This window comes from Seriola aureovittata, chromosome 23, assembly GCF_021018895.1.
Source record: "Seriola aureovittata isolate HTS-2021-v1 ecotype China chromosome 23, ASM2101889v1, whole genome shotgun sequence".
Lineage (NCBI taxonomy): Eukaryota > Metazoa > Chordata > Actinopteri > Carangiformes > Carangidae > Seriola > Seriola aureovittata.
The window spans coordinates 13,700,242-13,721,508 of record NC_079386.1 but is presented as its reverse complement, the minus strand read 5'-3'; the positions used below and the strand labels follow the sequence as shown (position 1 = coordinate 13,721,508).

Sequence of the window (21,267 nt, the reverse complement as noted above, 5' to 3'; positions counted from 1 at the left end):
CACAGCCTATCCAGTTGTTGTTTCTCTTTTCCTCCAGCGCGGTCGGTTCGTGTAATACTACCCCTTGAAAAACAAAGTCAAGCCCGAGTCACTGCACCTTTGTAAAAAGTAATAATCAGATGTGATACCCATTGATACCTGCAGGGCGGCAAATTGCCGGGATGCAGTGGGAGGTCAGACCTCAGGGTCAGCAGGAGGGACCCAGTGTCTCGCTCAAGGACAGTCGCCACCAGCGGGCTTTAAAATGTATCTCTAGTTTTATCCAGCAGTGCAGAAGATTTGGTTTTGATGCTTGTGTTTTCTCCAACAAAAAAAAAAAAAACCCAACATTTTAAAAATTGACTGTTACCTTGAGTGATCTATGGAGCAAGCTGTTAACACGTGTTATAGGGGCCATGGTTGTGCAGATGCTGCGGTAAACTTTCATTTCATATTTTCAGACCTTTGCAACACTGTGATAAAAATTTTAAAGTGAAGGTTCACTTACTTAACTATTTGTGGAGCTTTTGGCCACATGCCACAGCCTCGTTCAACAGGTGGATGTTTATCACTGTTCAAGTGTTGGCAGAGACAGTACAGTACCTTATGTTGTTTTTTGGTACACGAGACAGTTTGTTTAGTTGGGGTTTGGAGTGCATTCATTGCTTCTTTTCATTTCTTTTCAAAAGCGGCACTCCTCTGATTATATATGCCAAAGTCAATTTACTAGATACAGGGAGGCTCTGAAAACATTTGCACAGTGTCTTTTCTCGAGCTTGAGAAAAAGACTGAAATGATAAAGTATATCTCAGTAATCTAAGTTTATACTTTGTGGTTTCTAAAGGAAAGTCAGTGTGTGGACATGGAGTTTGAAAGACATGGGCTTCTGCCAGGCAGAGGGTGTCTAATGCCTGATGATGGATGGAAAATCTTCCCATGATGATTCCACGCTTTTTTGTCTGCAGAGTTTGTCACATGAGGATTAAAACTGAGCACTGACAATATAACATAATATCCATCATAGATCCTGAATGACGGATTTTGGCTAATACGAAGCAGCCGTGTTTGTTTGGTTGGATAGCTATATGAGTTTTGAGTCATAATTACAAGTTGGAGGTTGACGTTAACCCTATTTACACGTCAGAAACTGGAATTACTCTGATATGACATGAATGTGGCGTGAGGAGTGATGCTGTCAAGTTTAATTATGTGTAGTGTAGGATCCAGGGCATTTGGAGCTTGACTTAAAGGGATTAAATGACATCTCGGCCTCTTTTGCACCAATTTGAGCAAAAAAAACACAAAAACTCACGTATTACTCATTTCATTTTACACATTGCTGCAGTGTGAGATGGTACGTCGAGTTTTGCCCTTGGTTTCCTGCAGCACTTGTCATCTTGTTACTGATGGCTGGACTACAGGTCATCTCCCCAGTGGCTGGGCCCTGAACAGCTGTGCGTGCGTGTGTTGCATGGCTTGGTATGTTGGCTGGGTAGGACGCATAAAGACGCAGTATACAGTGACTGCTGTATAGGCACGTGGGGTGGGGGATGGTTGATGGAGAGGGGGTGGGCTGTGGGGTTAAAGTCTTAAATTGTGTGTGTTTTATTTTTCTGAAACCTTACAGATCATTTGAGGTATAAAAGTCCCTGAGGAGAGGTCAAAGGTCATCATATGAGATCAGTACAGATGACAAGATCATAGAGAGAAGCAGCTGCTGTTGCCTCGGAGGACAGAGCATGAAGCTACGCTCATTAGGCCGTTGTAAGCTGTGTGTGTGTGTCTGGGGGGAAAAGTGTGTGTGGTGCACATCTGTGTGTGCCAGTGTAAGTGTGCAGAGGCTAAAGTTGTTATTTTTGATCCCGTGTCATATAGTGTTGTGTTAGTCTCAGTTTCCTGTCTGTGTGTGAGTTTGTGTGTATTGTGTGTCTTTGAATTATAATTCTGGGTTTTCTTGCTGCTGTACTTTCTGCAGAGCCGGGCACCCTGACATTCACCCTGGTTTCAGACTTAGAAGAAGCCAAAACTCTTTCAAGATGTCTTCCATTTGTTTTCATTGATTCATGAACAGCTGACATTTTGGAGATACCACATTTTCACACAGCAGCAGTAGCAGCAGTGGTGTAAAAAAGAAAAAACCTCTGGGAGAAATGGAGGCGACGTGACAGAAAGATAGAAGAGCTAGGCAGAAAACAGTGCGGGGAAAAGAGAGGAAATAAAGTTTGAGTCACCTGCAGGGAGAATATGAGATAAATGAGAGGATAAATTCCTTCACACATGGGAGTGTGTTTGTAAGCAGTTTGCAGCCACACACAGAGTGGCACAAAAACTGGCACAGTCATGGAAAAACAGATCCAACATGTGACACAAACCAAGATTTAGTTTGCTTTTGCTTCAAAACAAATGTTCATTAAAGCTGCACTCAGTAGGAATCGCAGTAAATGATGCATTTTTATGTATATTTGACTAATTTAAGTTCTACACATTTTATTTTTTATTGATAATTATTATATAATATGATTTCCAGTGAGCCTATATATTTAAGATTTGCACTTACAGTCATTTTCAAGGGTAAAGTCAAGCAGTAAAACATCCTCTGTCACAACTGTTAAGCTTAGGGTTAGATCCTTAGTATTTACATTCACTAAAATAATTTGATCCATAAATAGTTTGTCTTGTTTTTCATGTAAAACAAAATGAATATGGGCTGATACGTCATTATCAAATCTTTAGTATTCTCAAATATCTTTATAATCAATATCTGCAGCAGCTCAGACTTGTCTTAAAACGCTTAAATGCACATGTGGTTTTAACCGCCTTAAAACTATATCTCTAACCAACACGGGTAACCATGGCAACACTCTGAAATCATGGGCACTCTTGCATCCTAATCTTTTACCACCATGTAGTTCAAACCATTCAGAATAAACAGGCAAATGCTCTTATTTAAAGTCTTTGGCAAGTGACCATGATGTAAAATGGATAATCCATTCTGAGGTCTGCGTTAATGGAATAGTTAAAGCGCTCCGCCAAGGACGCCACCCTCCTCCTCCTCACTTCAGGAGGTTCTTTATCCTCATGTCTTGTGTTGAAATCCTTTTAAAAGACACACCTCCTTGTGGATTATCCCTTCACTTAATCATTAAATCAATACACAAATAAGATAGGTATATCTTCTTTTGTGTATCCCCTTTTTCCAAATCATTGTTCGCTGACGGATCTGGTGTCCTCTCACTATGCTTTCATATCTGCAGCGATCGTTAGGGTAACCTAATCAGACCTTTTTTTTAATTAAAGAGGTCAGAGTGTTGGTGCCGAACGAAGAGAGAGGAGGAGGTGAAGGGAGAAGATGGCAGCAGATGAGGGTGGATAAAGGGAAGAGGTCGAGTCTGTCTCCTGAAAGCCACTTAAATCCCTTTCTTATTAACTCTCTGTGACACATGATCTACCTCCATCCCCTCACACACACACACACACACACACACACACACACACACACACACACACACACACTTAGGACGACGAACCAGCTCCTCTTACCACAATAAGCAGCCCCTGCATCTCTGCTGCGTGGTTTCATTGTGCTAAAGATGTCGTGTCACTGCCCATCATCAGCTGCAGTGCTGCATTTAGCCACATCCCACCACTCTCTGGATCGGTCTGTGTTTCTGTGCCATGCTTTTATTAATGCGTCATTCAAAACAGGTTTTACATTGACATTTTCTTATGTTAATGGGACCTCACCTTGAGCTGAAGAGGTCATTGTAAGTAAATGTAATTGAACAGTCTGGAAAAGAGTAGTGAAGAAAAGTTCATCCTTTTCCACTTCATACAGTTGTTTCCTATGGAAAATAAGGATGTGGAGGCTTGGCATGAAACTGTGAGATTTAAAGAAAAATAAAAACAGGTTTATTAAAATTTGTTCCTTTTTTTCATAGTTTTGGTCATCATATCTTTAGGTTATAACAATATTGTAGTCACCAAAATAAGATCTGTGAACACTGCGACAAAGTCTGATTGTGCAAGAAACACGAATGACGACAATCAGGTGGGTTGTAAACAAGCCAACAGTTCATCCCGATTTATAAACCCATTTATTTGGAAGTAGGAAACAGAAAGTGATCACCTTGAAAATGTTAATAATGGTCCTTCATTGCAGAGATAAAGTGTCCAATTTTCTGCTCGTAGCTTCACATTTCTACTTTGAAACTCTTTAAAAGAACAAATTCTTCCTCTTATAAATTAAAATGTGTAATTCATAAGCAATAAAACACACTATTGCTCAATTCAATACACTCAAGGTTTTTGCTTACTCAGCCTTTCACAGTCTGGTGAAGTGTAGTGGCAAAAGTTAGCCAATGTTAGCAACTTTGCTGACTTGCTGAGCCCTCTCTACTTGTACTCCACTTTAAGTGTTGGACTCCTATAAGCCTGACGTGGTTGGACTCACGATGGGCATTTCTTTTTTAAAAAATTCATCAAAATCAATGCAGCAGAACCAGAGACATCCTCTTTTTCTTCATTCCACACATTCCTTCCTCAAAACCTGGCGCCCTGTTATGCTAGTAGCGGCTAACGTAGCCCGAAGCCTCTAGCCTCAAGCGAGAGATGAGGAGTGAGCTCAGTTCCGTCTCAGATTTGACACAACTCTCTCTGGAGTTACAAAACTTTTTTCTTTTAACATATGTAGATGTTCTCCCTGGTCCTGTAAACAGACTATGTTTTAGCATTTACCATTATACCTTAATTGCGACCTCAGTTTAGCAAAAGCTACGTAGGTTAGCCTCAAGGTGCATTCAGACTGAACACAAAGCAATTTTTAATGTGGCTTCGTTTGTGAGATATTGATAGTATTGTTATTGCAGTCTATACAAACAGTCAATACACAGACGGTGAAGTTATTTTCCACCAGATCATCTTCTTTTTCAAACTTGATTCCAACAGGTTCTTTGCTTGTATTGGACTATGCAACGCAAATTTCCCCTTTTTGTTTGCATATAGGCCAATTATGTCACCTCAAATATTCACCTTGGTGTGAACATGTCTGGAGGGATGTCTTTGTTGTTTCTAAAATTCAAACTGCTGTCCTATCCCATGCTAAATACAAACAGATCTGACAGTAAGGTGAAATGCTTTTGAGAGTACGTCTTCCATCTGTTCCTGTGGGTGTCAGGTGATTGACAGCAAGTACAGGCTGATGTGACGAGGACACAGGTATGAAAACGCTTGACTCGTGAAAAAGAAATAAAGTAAAAACTGTGGCAGAACCACATTAAGGTGTCATGTTCAATGTGACGGATTATCTAGCTCAGGCAATTGTCAAGTCAGTGGAGGTTGTTTTTCATGCTGTACATGGCAGCAATTGGCTTCTTCTGACGGGGAGGAAGACGTGAACACGAATATCTCTGACTGCTCAGGCTGTGACAAAACAGGAACAATGTAAAGGAGAAGGGAAACCTATTAAAAAATAAAATAAAAGAACATTTTATTTATTAAAGAGGAAGAAGGAACCTTTAAAAGTGCTGTGAGTTGTTGCCAGACATCTTCCTCTGCTAAGATAGAGCTGAATCTTGTCTGTTCCTTCCATCAAAGCAATATGTTACATATAAAAGAAAACATTAGTAGCACACAAAGCCCGGCACAGAGAGCCTTACTCTGTCATTTAAGGTTGGGCTATTTCACACTCTGAAACAAGTTTGAAATGTGATGGACAATTGGTTGTGTTGCCTTGTAGAGCACTCTGCTTTTCCTATTTCTTGTGCCAATGTCCTATCAGTGGTGTTTTCAGTTTCCCTGGTAACAATTATAAATGAACAAATATATTAACTGTAAGAAAAAAGAATTGATTTATCCTTTTTAAGTGATTTAACAAACAAGAACGCCAAACTGCCTCTGGTTTCAGCTTCTTCAATGTGAGAATTGGTTGCTTCTTCTGTCATTGCAAATGTAATATTTGTAGCTTTTGTGCCATTGGTTTGACAAATCGGGCTATTGTTTAAAATTGTGATGTGATTTCTTTTTACCTTTTCTTGTACTATTGGACACAAAACAATCAAAACATTTGTCAGCAAATTAATTGATAATGATAATCGTTGCTGGTGCCCTTGCCGAGTCGTTGCATCCCCCAGACTTAGATCTAGAGAACCAGACTGCTCACTCTCTTGTGGGAGAAAATCTAAAAAAGGGTCAGCTGTAGACCAGAGATTTGGGTTTGAACAAGTCCCAAAATGGCCGAGTACATTGCGGTTATGAATAAGTAATGACCTCCCTTCTCTCAACATCTGTCGAGGTGTCCTAAAGCAAGGCACTTAATGACTCTGGCTGTACCAGAAAGCTCCAAAATGTGCAACTGCATGAAAAAAAGAACAAAAAAAACCACTCAACTGACTTTTCTTTAACAAAAAAAAAAAAAAAAAGATGCATGAAAGTAAAATGATCAGATCCAACTGTGATCAGACAGTCTGGTCATCAACAAAAAAAAGATAAACCTGCCTAAAACTATTCAAACGGTGCGTCTGCAACAATCAGGGCATCAATTAGTGTGAGAGCATTAGTGCCTGTTTTAGCATCAGAGCAGACTCAGTGCTTTTGGTGCCGCTGCGTGTGTCTGCACATGTGTGTGTTCATGCACAATCTTAGTGAGCACAGCCACTGAAGCAGCACAGTCCCAGCTGTTCAGAAGAAAAAAAAAAAGACTGTCAGCAATCACGTTTCGTTTCTCTCTTCATTTTCTCCAGCGCGACATGAGGTCAGCTGTCACTTCTTCACTGAATGCTTAATTATTATTTGGGAAACAGATCTTGATTTTACTTGATCCTGGGCCTCAGTTTTCTCCACCACAGTTTCTTAATTAGCACATGAAATGATCTCATCCTTATTTATGAGCTCTGCATCTTACATTGAAGGGTGACTCTTTGTTGTTCGCTGTGTTTTCTTTGTTTGTCTGTTTATGCATTGGCCAGATTTCCATTTTTGAACAGTAAGTTAAGAATTTAAGTGAACTGAACTGTTTTTGAAATTATTAATGAATTGACGGAAAGCTTTTGGCCAAATGTTTAGATAATTGATTAATCGTTTAAATTATTATTGAGCAAAAAATGCCAAACATTTGCTGTTTCCAGCCTCTTAAATGTGAGTACTTTCAGTTTTTCACTGTTTCATATCATTATGAATTGATTACTTTTGGGCTTTTGGGCAATTTAAAGACGTCAGCCTAACCACTGGGGGAACTGTGACTGCAATTTTTCATTATTTTTGGACATTTTGGAGACTAAGTTGATTTATCTGAAAAAAAGGAAAATAATTAGTAGCAGCCTTAAAAAATAATTGATAGTTTTTTTTTTTTTAATGGGAAAGCGGATTACAGGGATATAAATCAAAACACTAGTATGTTATCTGTGCAGCAAACCCTCTGTGACCACCATGACGAGGATTAAAGAATCCACCAAACGGTATATACGGTGCAAAATGCAGCTGCAGGAGTAATGGGAGTCGCTGTTCTTGTCTGCTGGCATGTGCGCGGTGACTGTGCCAGGACGGTGTAATCAAGGAGAGAGAGAGAGAAACGTCGGCCATTGTTATGCAAACGAGATGCTATCGGGAGAAGCTTGGACTCCTTCCCAGGTTCCATCGCTGTCGTAGCATTTCAGCGTCGTGGGTCAAGTGACATGGGGAGTTTCTGCCACGAGGCGCTCTCAGTGTGAAGTGCTGTTTGGTTTTTCACATATGCATGTCCCTCATTACTGACGGCACCTGACGTACAGGGCCATCTGTCCGGGAGATGAGAGATTATAAAAGGGTGTTACAGTGAATGTGACTCTTACAGCGGTGGAAGTAATGAAGGTATCATTCACTGTATTATTTAAGAGTGACAAAAGCCAAGCCACACTACCCTCTACTGCTAATGGATCCCAGCAATTATTTTCTGAATAAATCTCTGTCTGTGTCCGTCTCTTGCTCTTGCTCGCTTTCTCTCTTCCCTTTTCTTCCTGTCCTTTCGATCCTCATTTCTGCTTCCTTTCATCTTTTCTCCCTCTGAACCTCCCTCTCGTTTTCTCCTCTTGTTCCCTGATTTGCCGATGTCCATTTTCGCCGGCGCTCCACCTCATCCTCATTTTTGCTTTCTCATTACACCTCCACCTGCCCTCGTTGTCGTGCCTCAGCTGCTCTTACCTTTGCTCGTGTTCTCACCTCACCTCACTCTCTTCTTCTTCTTCTTCTCCTCTGCCTCCCACAGTCCCAGTGAAGCTGAGAGAGATGTCGCAGAAGAAGATATTCCTGGTCTTCGTTGCCATCAGTACTGTCAGTCTTCTGCTGCACCATGGGGGCCACTTCAGCTGGTGAGTGATTGAAACACACCCACACATATGCAAACACACACTTACTTACATTTTATGTTCTCTATCTCGGTGAGCCCATATGGTGCTAATTACAATGAAAAATCTGACAATGGCAGCTCCTTTTCTCTATTAAAGTCAAATTAATAGAGGGACTGGCTCGTTGTAATACTCAGATCTGGAGACTTTTCGTGCCAATGACCTGTCAAGTTGGTCAAGGGACCAATTATAAAAGAAAAGAGAGGCAGATCTTTGACAGCCCTGTGTTCTCTTCCCACACCCATAACGTTTTGCTCACGAAACTTCTTCCCAATTCCTGTCTTTGCTGTCTTACTCTGTTGAACGTTTTTGCTCTTCCACACCTTTTCAAAATCCGACTCTAGTTTGGTCTGCAGTGAACACTACATGCTGTAATACTGCAGAGTATTCATTATGTATGCAAGCAGTACTACATATGATTGGACTTTTCTTTGATTTTATATTTAGCCCTTTTTCTGTGGTAAAGTTGTGTCATGAATATTCATTACAGTTTGGCTACAATGATTGTGATACTTTACCTCTTTACACATGTAACACAACAACTGGTTTGTTTTTAATTACAATAAACTGGGAATAATTAATTTAGATATCTATGATATCGAATGATTACACAGTATATCATGACACCATGATTCAAAAGACAGTCAATAATTGACTGATATTGACACATTGAAACACTTACAAACTGTTCAGACACACCTTATATTTCTTGCACTCTCAGTTTCTGATACTCCGGCCTCAAGTGGGTTTATCCTACTTCATTGTCTCTCCATCTCCTCTCATTTCAATTCCCCAAATGTTCCCTCATTTTTACTTTCCTGTTGCACACCTCAGTCTCTTCCATTATCTGTCCAGTGTCTGTGCACTTACGTCTCTAATGTCGTGATTTTAGTTGGAGTGGCTGCTCCTTTTACTGGAGCTAATGGAGCTTCAAATAAGTGATTACATTTTCTTCTACTTTCTCCAGGACCATGGAGGCTTTCCACCTCGGTTGTCCCGCCCTCCGATCCCACCCTGCCGCAGGCTTGAAACCTAAACACACCAATGTGGCCTTCCTCAAGACCCACAAAACGGCCAGCACCACCATGCAGAACCTGCTCTTCCGCTTTGCAGAGCACAACAACCTGACGGTGGCGTTGCCTGTGCAGGCCTGCAGCCACCAGTTCTGCTATCCACGCTCCTTCACCTCTCACTTTGTCCATCCGCACACGCTGCCGCCAAACGTCATCACCAGCCACATGCGCTTCAACAAGGCGGAGCTGCAGCGCCTGATGCCGAACGACACAATATATGTCACAATATTGAGAGAGCCGGGCTCCATGTTTGAATCCTTGTTCAGTTACTACAACCAGTATTGTCAGAGTTTCAAGAGGGTCCCCAACGGCTCCCTGGAGGCTTTCCTAGAGGAGCCCTGGCGCTACTACCGGCCAGATGAAAAGGACTCCATGTATGCACGCAACACCCTGACTTTTGACTTGGGTGGAGACAAGGACCGCCCAGCAACAGATGTGGTGTATGCGCGGGCCTTTGTTGCAGAGGTGGAGCGAGTTTTCTCCCTGGTGATGATTGCTGAGTACTTTGATGAGTCTCTGGTTCTGCTTCGCCATCTCCTCTCCTGGGATCTGGATGACATTCTGTACTTTAAGCTCAACATGCGGACCCCGAGCTCAAAGCGGAGCCTGACACCGGGCCTTCCTGCAAAGATCCGTGCCTGGAATTCCTTGGATGCACGTCTCTACGACCACTTCAACGCCTCACTGTGGCGCCAGCTGTCGGCCCTGGGTCCGGCCTGTGTGGCAAGGGAGGTGCGACTCCTTCGCCGAGCCCAGGAGAGGCTCATGAGGAGCTGCTTCGGTGGGCGGATGCCGCTTCTCCGCTCAGCAGCACAGATCAAAAACAAGGATCTCCGCCCCTGGCAGCCTAGTGGAAAAGTCGATATTGTGGGCTACGATCTACCAGTAAATCTCAGCCGTGGGTTTTCGAGCCAGGCCCAGGAGCTCTGCCTCAAGCTCATCATGCCAGAGGTCCAGTACACACGGGTTCTCCTACGTTCCCAATCACTGCGCTACCGACGAAGCTACCAGCTCCGGTCCCCGCAGCAGTCACATCCCCTCCAGCAGCCCATACGTACAGTCCTGCCCCGGCACCGCAGTCAACAACCTCCTGCAGCCCCCGGCCCTGCGTCAGGAACAGGGTCCACCTCCACTTCAAAGCCTGCTGCAGGAACTCAAGGTTGGACCACAAAGATAAGGTCTAAATCCTCACAGACCCAGGCCTCATAGATAGGCCTGGACAGAAAACAGAGACTTGAATGTAATGTGAGTGCCCAAACAGACTGCATTGTTCTGCCCATCCTGATCCACAAGACAATGACTGGCTGGTTGGGGGGGTTTTGGAAACAAGGGTGTCCTTGGAAAAAGTCTGGGTTGTTCTTGAATCAATGTCTGTCTTGTGCCCTCCAGAGTCTGGGATAAAAATAAATGAGGAAAAAGGAGGGAAAGGAGGTAAGACATATCTGGACTTGAACTTGAATCTCTCCCCTCTCTGGTCTGCGAAACAGTATCGGGGTTGGCAGACACAAGGGTGGGAGAAATCTACACTGGGACTCGGCTCAGTTGTGCACCTCTTCACGTCTGACCGAGGCGGATGGGAGAGGGTTTTAGGTGAAAGTAGTTCTTTGAAGCAAATCTGTTATGTGCAACCAGGACTCAATAGGGAAGTGGCGATATCAGGCCTATTGTGAGGCACAGAGTGGGCTTTGTGTGTATCACACTGGTATTGTATCATGTTACTTGCTTTCATTCTCTGTTTCTCGAACTCTCGTTTGCTCTCTCTTACTAACATATGCCACTTTAAGTCCTTGAGAGAGACGTAATGACGTAAAGGGATCAGCTGTCAGGTCTCCAAAGAGCCTCCTAAGAGGCCAGACAGACATTGAGATCACCTCCAACCATTATTACAACAGCACAATACACAACTCTTCTCTTCTTCTTCTTCTTCTCTTACGAACTGTATACCCTAAAGCAATGGAGGGAAGGGGGGGAGGTTAAAAGACACACAGAGAAAGAGAGAGACCAGAGGGTAAGTCTAGAAACTGCTGGATACTTAATTTGGCCATCCATTATGACCAAGACTCACAAAGAGAAAGAACTCATACATAAAGCCTGTGTCTCTTCAGCCTTCAGCTGACATCTCTGGCTTCCCTGCTTCATTCTCTCCATCCTCCATCCTCTCATCCCCGCTGCTACCCTCTGGTCAGGCCCTCAGTCCAGAGAGGAGCCATTATATCTTGCCTACTTCACCCCCCCCCCCCCCCGGTTCGCCCCTGATTGCATTGTTCCTCGGACCACCAGCCGAGATCGCATCTTGCATTGCAGAAACCTTACGTTGAAGGCAAGGTTTCTGGATGTGGGGTTTTTACTTTTAATCTTGGGTGTTATTGCACTAAGATCTCCAGGCCTGCACTCTATATGAAAGCCGTGGATTTAATAACCTACCAGCAACCCCATCATGCCGGCATACGTAAAGAAACGTAAAACAACTTGACAGGACAAAGACTTGAAGCCTGTGGGTCGCGGCGTTTGAATATTTAATCATCTCGTCTCACAGCCCTCCTATGGCCCATGTGCTTGGGTTACACGGCCGTACGTTTTCATTAAGGACATGATGGACCAGCTCATTTTGAACCCAGAAGCGCAGGAGGACAAAGCGAGCGTGATCATGTAAAATGCTTAAGGCCTCTTAAGGCCTCGTGGTCCAGCTGGGTTGGCTGCGATCTTAAAATGTCATCGCTTATCTCAGCTGTGATCCATCTTTAATGCATTCTGCTCATATTTAACGTGTCATTTATGTTTTGTTATTCCTCCAGTGATCAGCAGGGTACTGCAAAGTGACTGGGGAGGCGGAGGAAGGATGTCTGGGTATGTTTGTGTGAGTGTGCGAGAGTGTGAGTGAGCCAAGAAGCGGCTCTCTCTGATTCGTGTTTTTTGGTTTTTTTTCATGGCCAGCCAAGTTGGCCTGGCAACAAAAGGAAATCATGCGTGTGAGATTTATTAAAACTATGTATTATTTATTATCGGGACTTAAAGAGTCCCATTACTGTATTTTTAACTGTTTTTTTTTCATGAATCACTGGATAAAAATTGTGCTTTGCCATCTAGTAAGTGGACCATCCTATGTTCAGCACACCACTTCAGGCAACAGCGGTGGAAGTTTTACATAATGCAAAACTACAAAGACCACTTCTGAAAACTGCACATAGAAACACGTTTAGTCGCTTTAAAATTAATCTTTAATTCTGCAGTGCTTAAGTGCTCAACCACACGATGCTTTTGTGGTTGGAGCCTGACGCTCTGTAGCTTACAATAATGAAAAACACACAAACCGCTGCTGCTCCTTCTGGAATAAAAAGTGGAACGTGTGGAAAACAGACCTGAGCAGAGGATACAGTGTTTTATGAAGTGGCTGTGAATATCTGAATTCAAAGTGTGCTTATCTGAACTTACCGGAGGAACCTCAGCTTTGAAAGCATGAGATGCACAGTAGTTTTTATTTATTTACAGACATTTGTGTTCAGATATATGTAATATTCCTTCCAAGGCACATACACTGTAAAAACTACACACTTTGGCTCGGCCCACTTTAAAGGCTAAGGCTGCCATTTTTGTGTGTTTTTCTTTTCTGCCAAAAAAATCCCATGAAAAGACTAAAACCAACAATGCGGAAGTCTGTCTGCCAACCTCCCCACTCTGTCAGCTGCACTGCCACAAGCGCACTGGTTCCTACTGAGAATATTTTTAAAAACAGGTATCAAATATGTCGTTTCATGTTCTAATAAAAACTCTGTAATTTCATAAAACAGCTGGGTACTATATTTTTTAGCAAATGTTACTCAAACATAAGTAAGTAGTGCCTATTTCCCGCTGTGGATGAATACACATTCATTGTTCTAGTGAGTATTTATGCCAGCAGGATGGTGTATGTGGGATAGACCCAAAATAAACTACAATGCCCATGTTCATTGTAATGAAAGAGCATGTCACTCAGTGCAACAGTGTGGCTCATTTGTGTCTTTTTAATTGTTTTTGGGGAAACAATGAAGCTCTGTGGCACAGAGGAATAAACTACACCAGGCTTTGACTACACAGACAATACTTGTTGCATTAATATGATCAGTTCATTGTTGACGTTGGTCTTTTAATGGGATTTAATGGGACAAAAAGAAAAATAAAGAATATTGTTAAACCTATCCTTTAAATGAATTTACTGCTAATGCTGATGCTCAGCTGTATTTAAATTCATTTGAATTCAGGTGCAACATGTGAAAATCATTTCAGCGCTGAATTCAACCACATTAATCTGCTGTAAAATAACAAGAAAACACTGTATTTGTGTTGTTTGTCATTCGTAATCATCTATGGCGACCCAAAGTGTTCAATATTGAATAAATAAGATATTGTGAAGTGAATGGCCATGAGAATATACAAACAACATATATAGTCATAAAGTTATGACTATTCCAATGTATTTTTTGAAGTCAGCTTTTTATAGTGCAATTCTTTTTTCATATTACTTCTTTTCACAATAACAGGGTTTATTGCAGGTCATGATTGTTTCATTCCAACAGTTTTTATATCACAACACCATTTTTCCTCAGTGACTTTCATTTTGTAATGTCACCACAGTTATGTGATTGGCTGTTGCCTGGGTCGGAGTCACACTTTGTTAAAGGGACATTTTGGAATAAAAACTGTCGGAATGAAATAAAAATGACCAGAAATCATCTCTGTTCAGTTTTAAAGGACCTATTTGTTGCTGTTGCTATTGCTACATTGCCAGCATTAGCATTAGTAGCTGTTTATTTACCAGTTTTGCCAAGAGCTTCAGCCATTGTTGCGTTTTACAAGACAAGAGTTTATAATACACCCTCTGAGTTGCGCTACTTCTTCAGGGCAGATTGGAGGCTACAGTGACTCTGTATCGGAAACAACAAGACAGTCCGACCAGGGCGGGGCTAGCTGGTTAGCATGTTAGCTGCAGTAGAAGAAAAGAAGTGATAGAAATAAAACAAGTTATTATTGGTGAGTAAAGGAATGATGTTTGGTGTTGAACTTGAAAAGTTTCTTTTAGACTGGTAAATAAACAATCGTTAATGCTAACGTAAGTTATGTAGCAATAGCAAAAATTTACACATAGCACCTTTTAAAGATTTTTTGCTTTGTTTCACAATCATGTGTTTTCTCTTTATTTTTTTTCATGATTATTTTATGAAGTCTAATTTATTTTATTTTGAACACGTTGGGTCTCCATAAGCACGGGCACAGAACCTGATATGATTAATAACCTTTAACCTGATGTTTATTGAACACAGCTGAGATATTATAAGGTACTGTAAGTACTGATACGGTATAGTGAGTATACAGTAATAAACTGATGCTCAAACGCATCCCTGTGGTAGATCAAAATAGGTACAGTGTTTGCAAATGCTTTTCCTCCTATGTCTGTGTCCTACTGGGAGGCAGCTGAACAATATGTCTTTATTTCCCCTCAACTTTTCATTTATGATCCATTTCTCCCTGGCTGTGATTCTTTTTAAAGTGCTCTTTTGATTGTACGAGTTGTTCGCCTGGCTGTTCTGCTTCTTGTGAGAGAGTTTCGGTAATGGTCATGCTGTCATGTCTAAGAGTCTGCTATTCCTCTTTGAAAATGCCAGAGAGGCTGTAAAAACAGTACTCTAAAATCTCATCCTGTTCACATTAGTTGCCCCTTCTTCACTTTTTAGAGTGACGCTGTAAAGCTGTTGTTTTATATTTTCGTTTTATTAGAAAATGAAACTGGGCTTCTTACTTGTGGTGTCAGAGCAATTTTTTTGGGGGGGGGGGTAAAAAAGAAACAGTTCTTTGTGACTGGGGGAAAATGGCATACTTGATAATACTTTGACTGCGTTTTCTTTGATCTGCTCGTGTATTTCCTCTGTTTATGAGTTTATCTGTGAACTGAGAAGAACGAGACTCTCTGTGATTCAGTGGAAGAGTTTGGGTGTGTGACGGGGCTCAGAACAAATGGCTAGCGACAATCAGAGCTAGGGGCCGCAAAGCTTTGTAACGATGGGTGGTGAACGTGACAAATAAAGTTTGAATGATTTCAATTCATCCGGGACTGAATGTGTGTTTGTTACCGCTGTTCCTCTTTACAGTGCAGATTTATTCAAATATGCACTGACTTGAATTATTCTGAATATTAGAGAAATGCACACACACTCTTCATCACCAGTGATATATAACACGCAGTGACAGTTGCTCAATTAAGATTCTGATTCTAAATGGTTTCTATTTCCCTGAAGACCCAAACCAGACATTTCAGCCTGCAATCAGTTGTTTGAAATTGCCTCCATCCAGCACGTCTGCCTAAATGAATGAACAAATTGCTTCTCGCAGGGGCAAAAACAAAATGCAAAGCAGTGGGTTTGATATGACTGTGATTGAAGCAATCACGACGCTGTGCCGTGAGGTGGCCCTCCGGACCGACAGCACCTCAGCACCTCTCCGTGTTTCTTCTCACACCTCTGCTGCCTTCCTCCTCTTGCTCTTATCTTCCATTATAATCGTGGTTAATCATAAGCATCATCATCATAATTACAGTAATGTAATAGTGACATAACAACCTTTTTCATTGTGCTTCCTCCTGCGAGTCAGGTGCCGCACGGAGACACTTAACAGCACAGCACGGCAGAGTGGCAATTACTGAACAACACTATAGAGACATTTAAAAATAAATAAGATAAACGGTGAGATCTCAATATTACCCCCAATGTCCACTGTGCATAATGTTCTTCTCTCCACTCTGATATCTTTATTCACCAGGTCTATTTTTGCCTTAGCAGCTGACATTGGTGATGGTTGAAATCCACTTTAGTCCGTATTTAATGCCTCTGTTTATTAATAATATTCAATAGCTCATTTCATTAGTTATTGACTTTTAATGCATGTGAGTGGACGCATATTTGGCTTATCATTGTGAGCATGTAGACATACTGATATTAGTATCTATCTCTCCTAAGTACAGCGTCACAGAGCCACCAGCATGGCCGTGGACTCTTGTTTACAGACATACTACTGATTGTTTTCTTGGCGTTAATGTCACTGCTCTGAAATCTGTGAAGCAGGAGGTAATGCTAATCCTTCCCTTCTGCTAATATTCACTGCTGGAGAAATAGCCTACAGATAGAAAATAAAGATAAGACGACATGCTGCATACAGTAATTAGTCACCACACTGATCTTGAACGAGCTGCATGCAGATTTTCAAAATTGATGCGGAACACAAAAATGTGTCAGCAAAACATTTCCAAACCATTTGGAAGTGAATATGTTTGTGAGCTGCTAACGTGCAAATACCTTTTATTTTACAAGCAAATCTTGTATTAAGCTGTTTTGATATGTCTGACTTGGTGCTACATGATATAAAGGTGTCTGTATTTAAGGTAAGTAAATGGTAATTTGGTAAATGCACACTTTTATTACTACACTATTATTTGTTTGATTTAGAATCTGCTCATTTGCTTTTAACCTCATGTTGTTTTATATGCAGTGCACATGTTTTAACACCACGGGGTTACACAGGCGATTTTCTGTTATGTTAATCATTTGTCTCTTTGTCTTTGAGTTGCCGTGGTTACCCTCCTGGAGGAGCAAAAGGCGTGGCTGACGGCTGAGGACTCTTAAATCCTGGAGCCAGCTCACCGGGTCAAACCGTGTGCTGACGTGTCATTTCATTTTCACAATGAAATGGCTTGTTGGTAAATGGGTGGGTAAATTACATTTGTTATTAGCAACACTGGTAATCACTTATTTTCACAATCACAAGTTGCTGTCTATCCTGCATTACAGGAACCAGCTAATAGGAGAGAGAGAGAGAGACAATAACAGAGCGGGGAACAAAATGTCCAATCACTCGGGAGATCTGGCTACCACTCACAAGATCATATTCAACTCCCTAATAACACACAGGCTAACATGCAGCCCTGCAGCGTGCACCCAAATGCATTACATCTCTTGTTAATGTATAAATAGGCTTTTACACTTGCACACAAGAGCCTCTCAGACTCAAACAAACAGAGTCCCTCGCGACACAAAAAACCAAAATGAGACCTCAAACACCAACAATGCAACAAACACACACGGGAACTCCCGCTGAGGGAAATTCAAGCCGAAACACTCCACCACGATGGATTTCATTATTTCCATAACCATGTATTTATGTGTCGTGCACATGCTGCTCTCTGCAGCAATTCATTGGATTATTCATTTGAAAGTGCACAAGTGGAACTGTGGGTAAATTGCAGGCAGTGAATTGTCATAGCTTAACTCAAGTGCTTTGCCTTGATTGCACTATGATTGGGCCTAAAATGTCAGGCACCTATTCATCATGGAGGAGAAAGTGCATTTCCTGCCTTTATGTGTTCCAGCTCGTTGGCTCACGTTGCTGTAATCACAGAGAAAATCATGGCCCCGGGGTTAATTATGTTTATACTTAAACACCAACTCTAATAATAGCCACAGAGTGATTTCAGCCACCCTATGAATAAGTAAAATCCTCACTTTACTGTCATCTGACAGTTAAAGCAAAATGTGGGAAAACATTTTCACAATGAAATGGCTTGTTGGTGTTTTGTTGCCTCTAGACATCACCCGATCATATTTCTGTCTTGACGTCAAACCAGAGAGACAAATCTGCTTGTTCAAATACTCACTGGTGATGATCAACACATCAAACAAACAGAGGACTTGAGTCTGATTTAAATCACATGAATTACGACCTGGTCGTCTAAAGAATGGATGAGACAGCAGAGGAAAAAACACTGAGGTCTTATTCAGAGACCTGAAAGACTTGTACCTGCCCTTCTTTAACTTGACTTGGGACTTGCTCTGATACACTTGAGACTTGAGACAGACTTCTTTCTAAAGACATGAGCCTCATAGATTTGAGTCGACTTGGACTTGACCACACTGACCCATTGACCTTGTGAAGATTTGACCTTGTTTTGACCTGGAGAACAAAACCATTCAAGCCTCATTCAGAGACCTGTAAGACTTATATCTTGACTTTCCTTATGAAGGCTAGAGACCTGACTTGGACCAGCTCTCTGGTCTTGCTCAAATGGAGCTGAGACGGACATTAATGGTCTCAAGTCTCTAAAGACTTGATTTGACATGAGACTGGATGTAAAAACACTGAACATTTGGACTCAGGCTTGCACTAAAAGACTGGAACAAAAATGTGGAAGCCAAGATTAAAACTGAAGCCATAAATCCATCATTCCAAGAAAAATAATTTCTGGATATTAATTCTCCGGGATAAAAGAATCAATTCTCTTAAACTGTAATCAAACCAAACTTGCCACTGATCCTTTTATAAGTATTGCACTCTAGTTACCTGTTTCCTAATATCTCAGTGTCTACTTCAGTTACCAGCCCCCCCACCCCTCCTTCCATGCACTGCCTTAACAGTTCAGCTTTAACACCAGCAGGAGGATGCACGCAGCTCTTTTGTCAGGCTGTGTTGGCGGCGGATGTTGCGGGCTAAATGTAGTCCAGCTTTGTGAGTCACAGAGAGCAAGGAGGCACCGCGGCCCCGAGGTTTCAATGTATTTTTTGCCTTTTGTGAGTCAGAGCGTGTTGGAACAATGCAGGAGCGCAGGAGGCTGGCTGGGTGGGCTGTTAGAGCAGCTTATCCCTGATAATGTGCGCTCATCCCGTCTCTGAATAGCCGCTCCGCTCGGCTCAGAGGTGCCACTGGCATCAAATCTACCATTTATTCTTGCTTTCGATCTCTCCTCGGCAGAGAGAGAATTTCTAGTTTTACATGTGTTTCTCTGAGGCAGAAATGAAGAAAGAAATCTTCACTGTTAAAATCAAAGAACCACAGAAAAAAAAAACTTCATTAGATAATAAAATTTTATTATTTAGGTGAGCTGATGTCCAGGTTCAACTGAGTCAACCTGCTGCCGGAGTGAACATGAAGGTTTAGATCATTGGTTCTCAAAGTGGGGTCGGGGGACCCCCAGGGGTCCTTGAGGGGGTTCCTGATGGTCCAAAGCAAAAAGAGAAATCATATTTTTTCACTTCAATTTCATATATATGTATATATAACTAATTGACAGAATGTGTGACAATTTTGGTCATGGGTTTCAAACTGTTACCATAATCTAAAATCTACCAGATGGGGGGGTCCTGGGATAAAATCTAATCAAACGGGGGTCCGGTCTGTGGTCTACTTTCTGTCAGTTTAGGGATCCTTGATGTGAAAAGGTTTGAGAACCACCGGTTTAGATCATTGCACCTGTTCCATTAGAACATTTCTTTGTATGTCAGACTTTAAATATGTGAGATAAATGTGTTTCTAAATCATCAAAGTGTTATGTGAAGAAACCACTGAGCAATCAGATGAAATGGTGCTTGGAGGTGAATTGTGGGCGGGTGTGTTAACATTTTCTACACGGAGTAAGAAATGTATTCTACAGTTTTATTAATAAAACATAAAACACAAACAAATGAGCTCAGTTGTAGTTTTAGTTGCTTCAACCAAAGTCTTTGTGAGTAAAACAAGCAGAGCTGGGAGGCAGGAGTGGTGAAGCAAAAGCTTTATTTGTTAAAGCGGTCAGCAACAGGGTTAGGGGCTAAACAGGGCTACAATCATAATGCTTGGATGGGACAATAGACAATCTGGCAGGGAACAATGACTAAAGAGCTTGTGTATACTGTTTATACCGGGAGGGAGCTGATGAGGGAATTGGGAGGAGGTGTGTGTGAAGCAGTGGGTGTGAAGCGGAGAGGTCTGGTGGAAGGCGGGAACAAACCGAGGACGACTGCAGACTTTAAAATGAGATGAATGACTTTGGTTAATTGTCAACAGAACAAAATAATGACTCCAACAAACCAAAGTAGTTTACCACCTCACCTCAACATTATTAACTTGCAGGAATTTTGCTCGGAGCAGGTGATGCGGCACTTTGTGATTTGCATCCAGCGCCAATGTTAGTGAGCTCTGCAGGAGCAAAGTAAGGGTGTGGGGGTCGATGGACGGGTGAATTTCATGCAGGAAAACCAGAGTTTGCTTGTTGTTAACATTGCTCCTTTTGTTAACCACAATTAATTAAACCACAATTATTAATTAATTAACAATCTTTCCCAATCCTTAACCAAATCATGCTTATCATGCAGAGATATTGTAGATAAATGGAGGCACTGGATAGTAAAAAGAATTGTCCAATATGGTTACAATCATAATAGTAAAATTTGTAACAGACTTGTAGACTTATAAACAGACTTTACATAGTTTGGGTCCACAAAACTGAATCTGTTTCTGCTGCTATTGGAAAAATTTGATGAAACCATGTTGGGTTATTTAGTCTACAAAGCCTCACATAAGTGTTTGCAAGGGCTACAGTTTTTTTTATCAGTTTTTCCAGAAAACTTGATGAAACCAGCTTGAAATATTGGTTCTGTTAAGTTTAGCAGTTTTCTTTTTGCCTAGTTTTGTTGTTTGTGAGCGATGCAGTTTTTCTTGTGTGTGCACCTCAGAGGGCCACGCACCTCTCCTGTCAATTTTGTGTTTTTTTTCAACACCATGAAAACAATTTCCTCGTCTGTCTCTGGACATAATGTAGGCTCTCACACAGAGATGTTCGCACAGAGGGGCTGAACAGATGAAGGGAAGAAATGATGAAATGATGATGTGATCTGGCGATGAGAGGGAAGCCTGACCCTCCATGTTGAGCGGACTTCAGTCAGCTATGATCACGCACAGCGGACAGCCAGGACTGTGATCATGTTTTAGCCGCAGGGGCAGACGGATGGACAGATGGATGGACAGCCATCAGCCGATGTTATTTGTTGTTTTAGTTCATATAAACC

General features: G+C 41.8%; 1 protein-coding gene across 1 annotated transcript in view; it reads left to right on the top strand.

Moving 5' to 3' along the window:
* The window catches only part of gal3st3 (galactose-3-O-sulfotransferase 3), a 33,939-nt gene extending 18,434 nt beyond the window's left edge, over nt 1-15,505 (top strand). The window contains exons 2-3 of the mRNA XM_056369542.1: nt 8,216-8,318; nt 9,322-15,505. Of these exons, the coding sequence (XP_056225517.1) occupies nt 8,236-8,318; nt 9,322-10,636 (1,398 nt within the window). The 5' untranslated portion in view covers nt 8,216-8,235 and the 3' untranslated portion in view covers nt 10,637-15,505. The remainder of the gene's footprint in view (nt 1-8,215; nt 8,319-9,321) is intronic.
* Nucleotides 15,506-21,267: the final 5,762 nt, after the last annotated feature.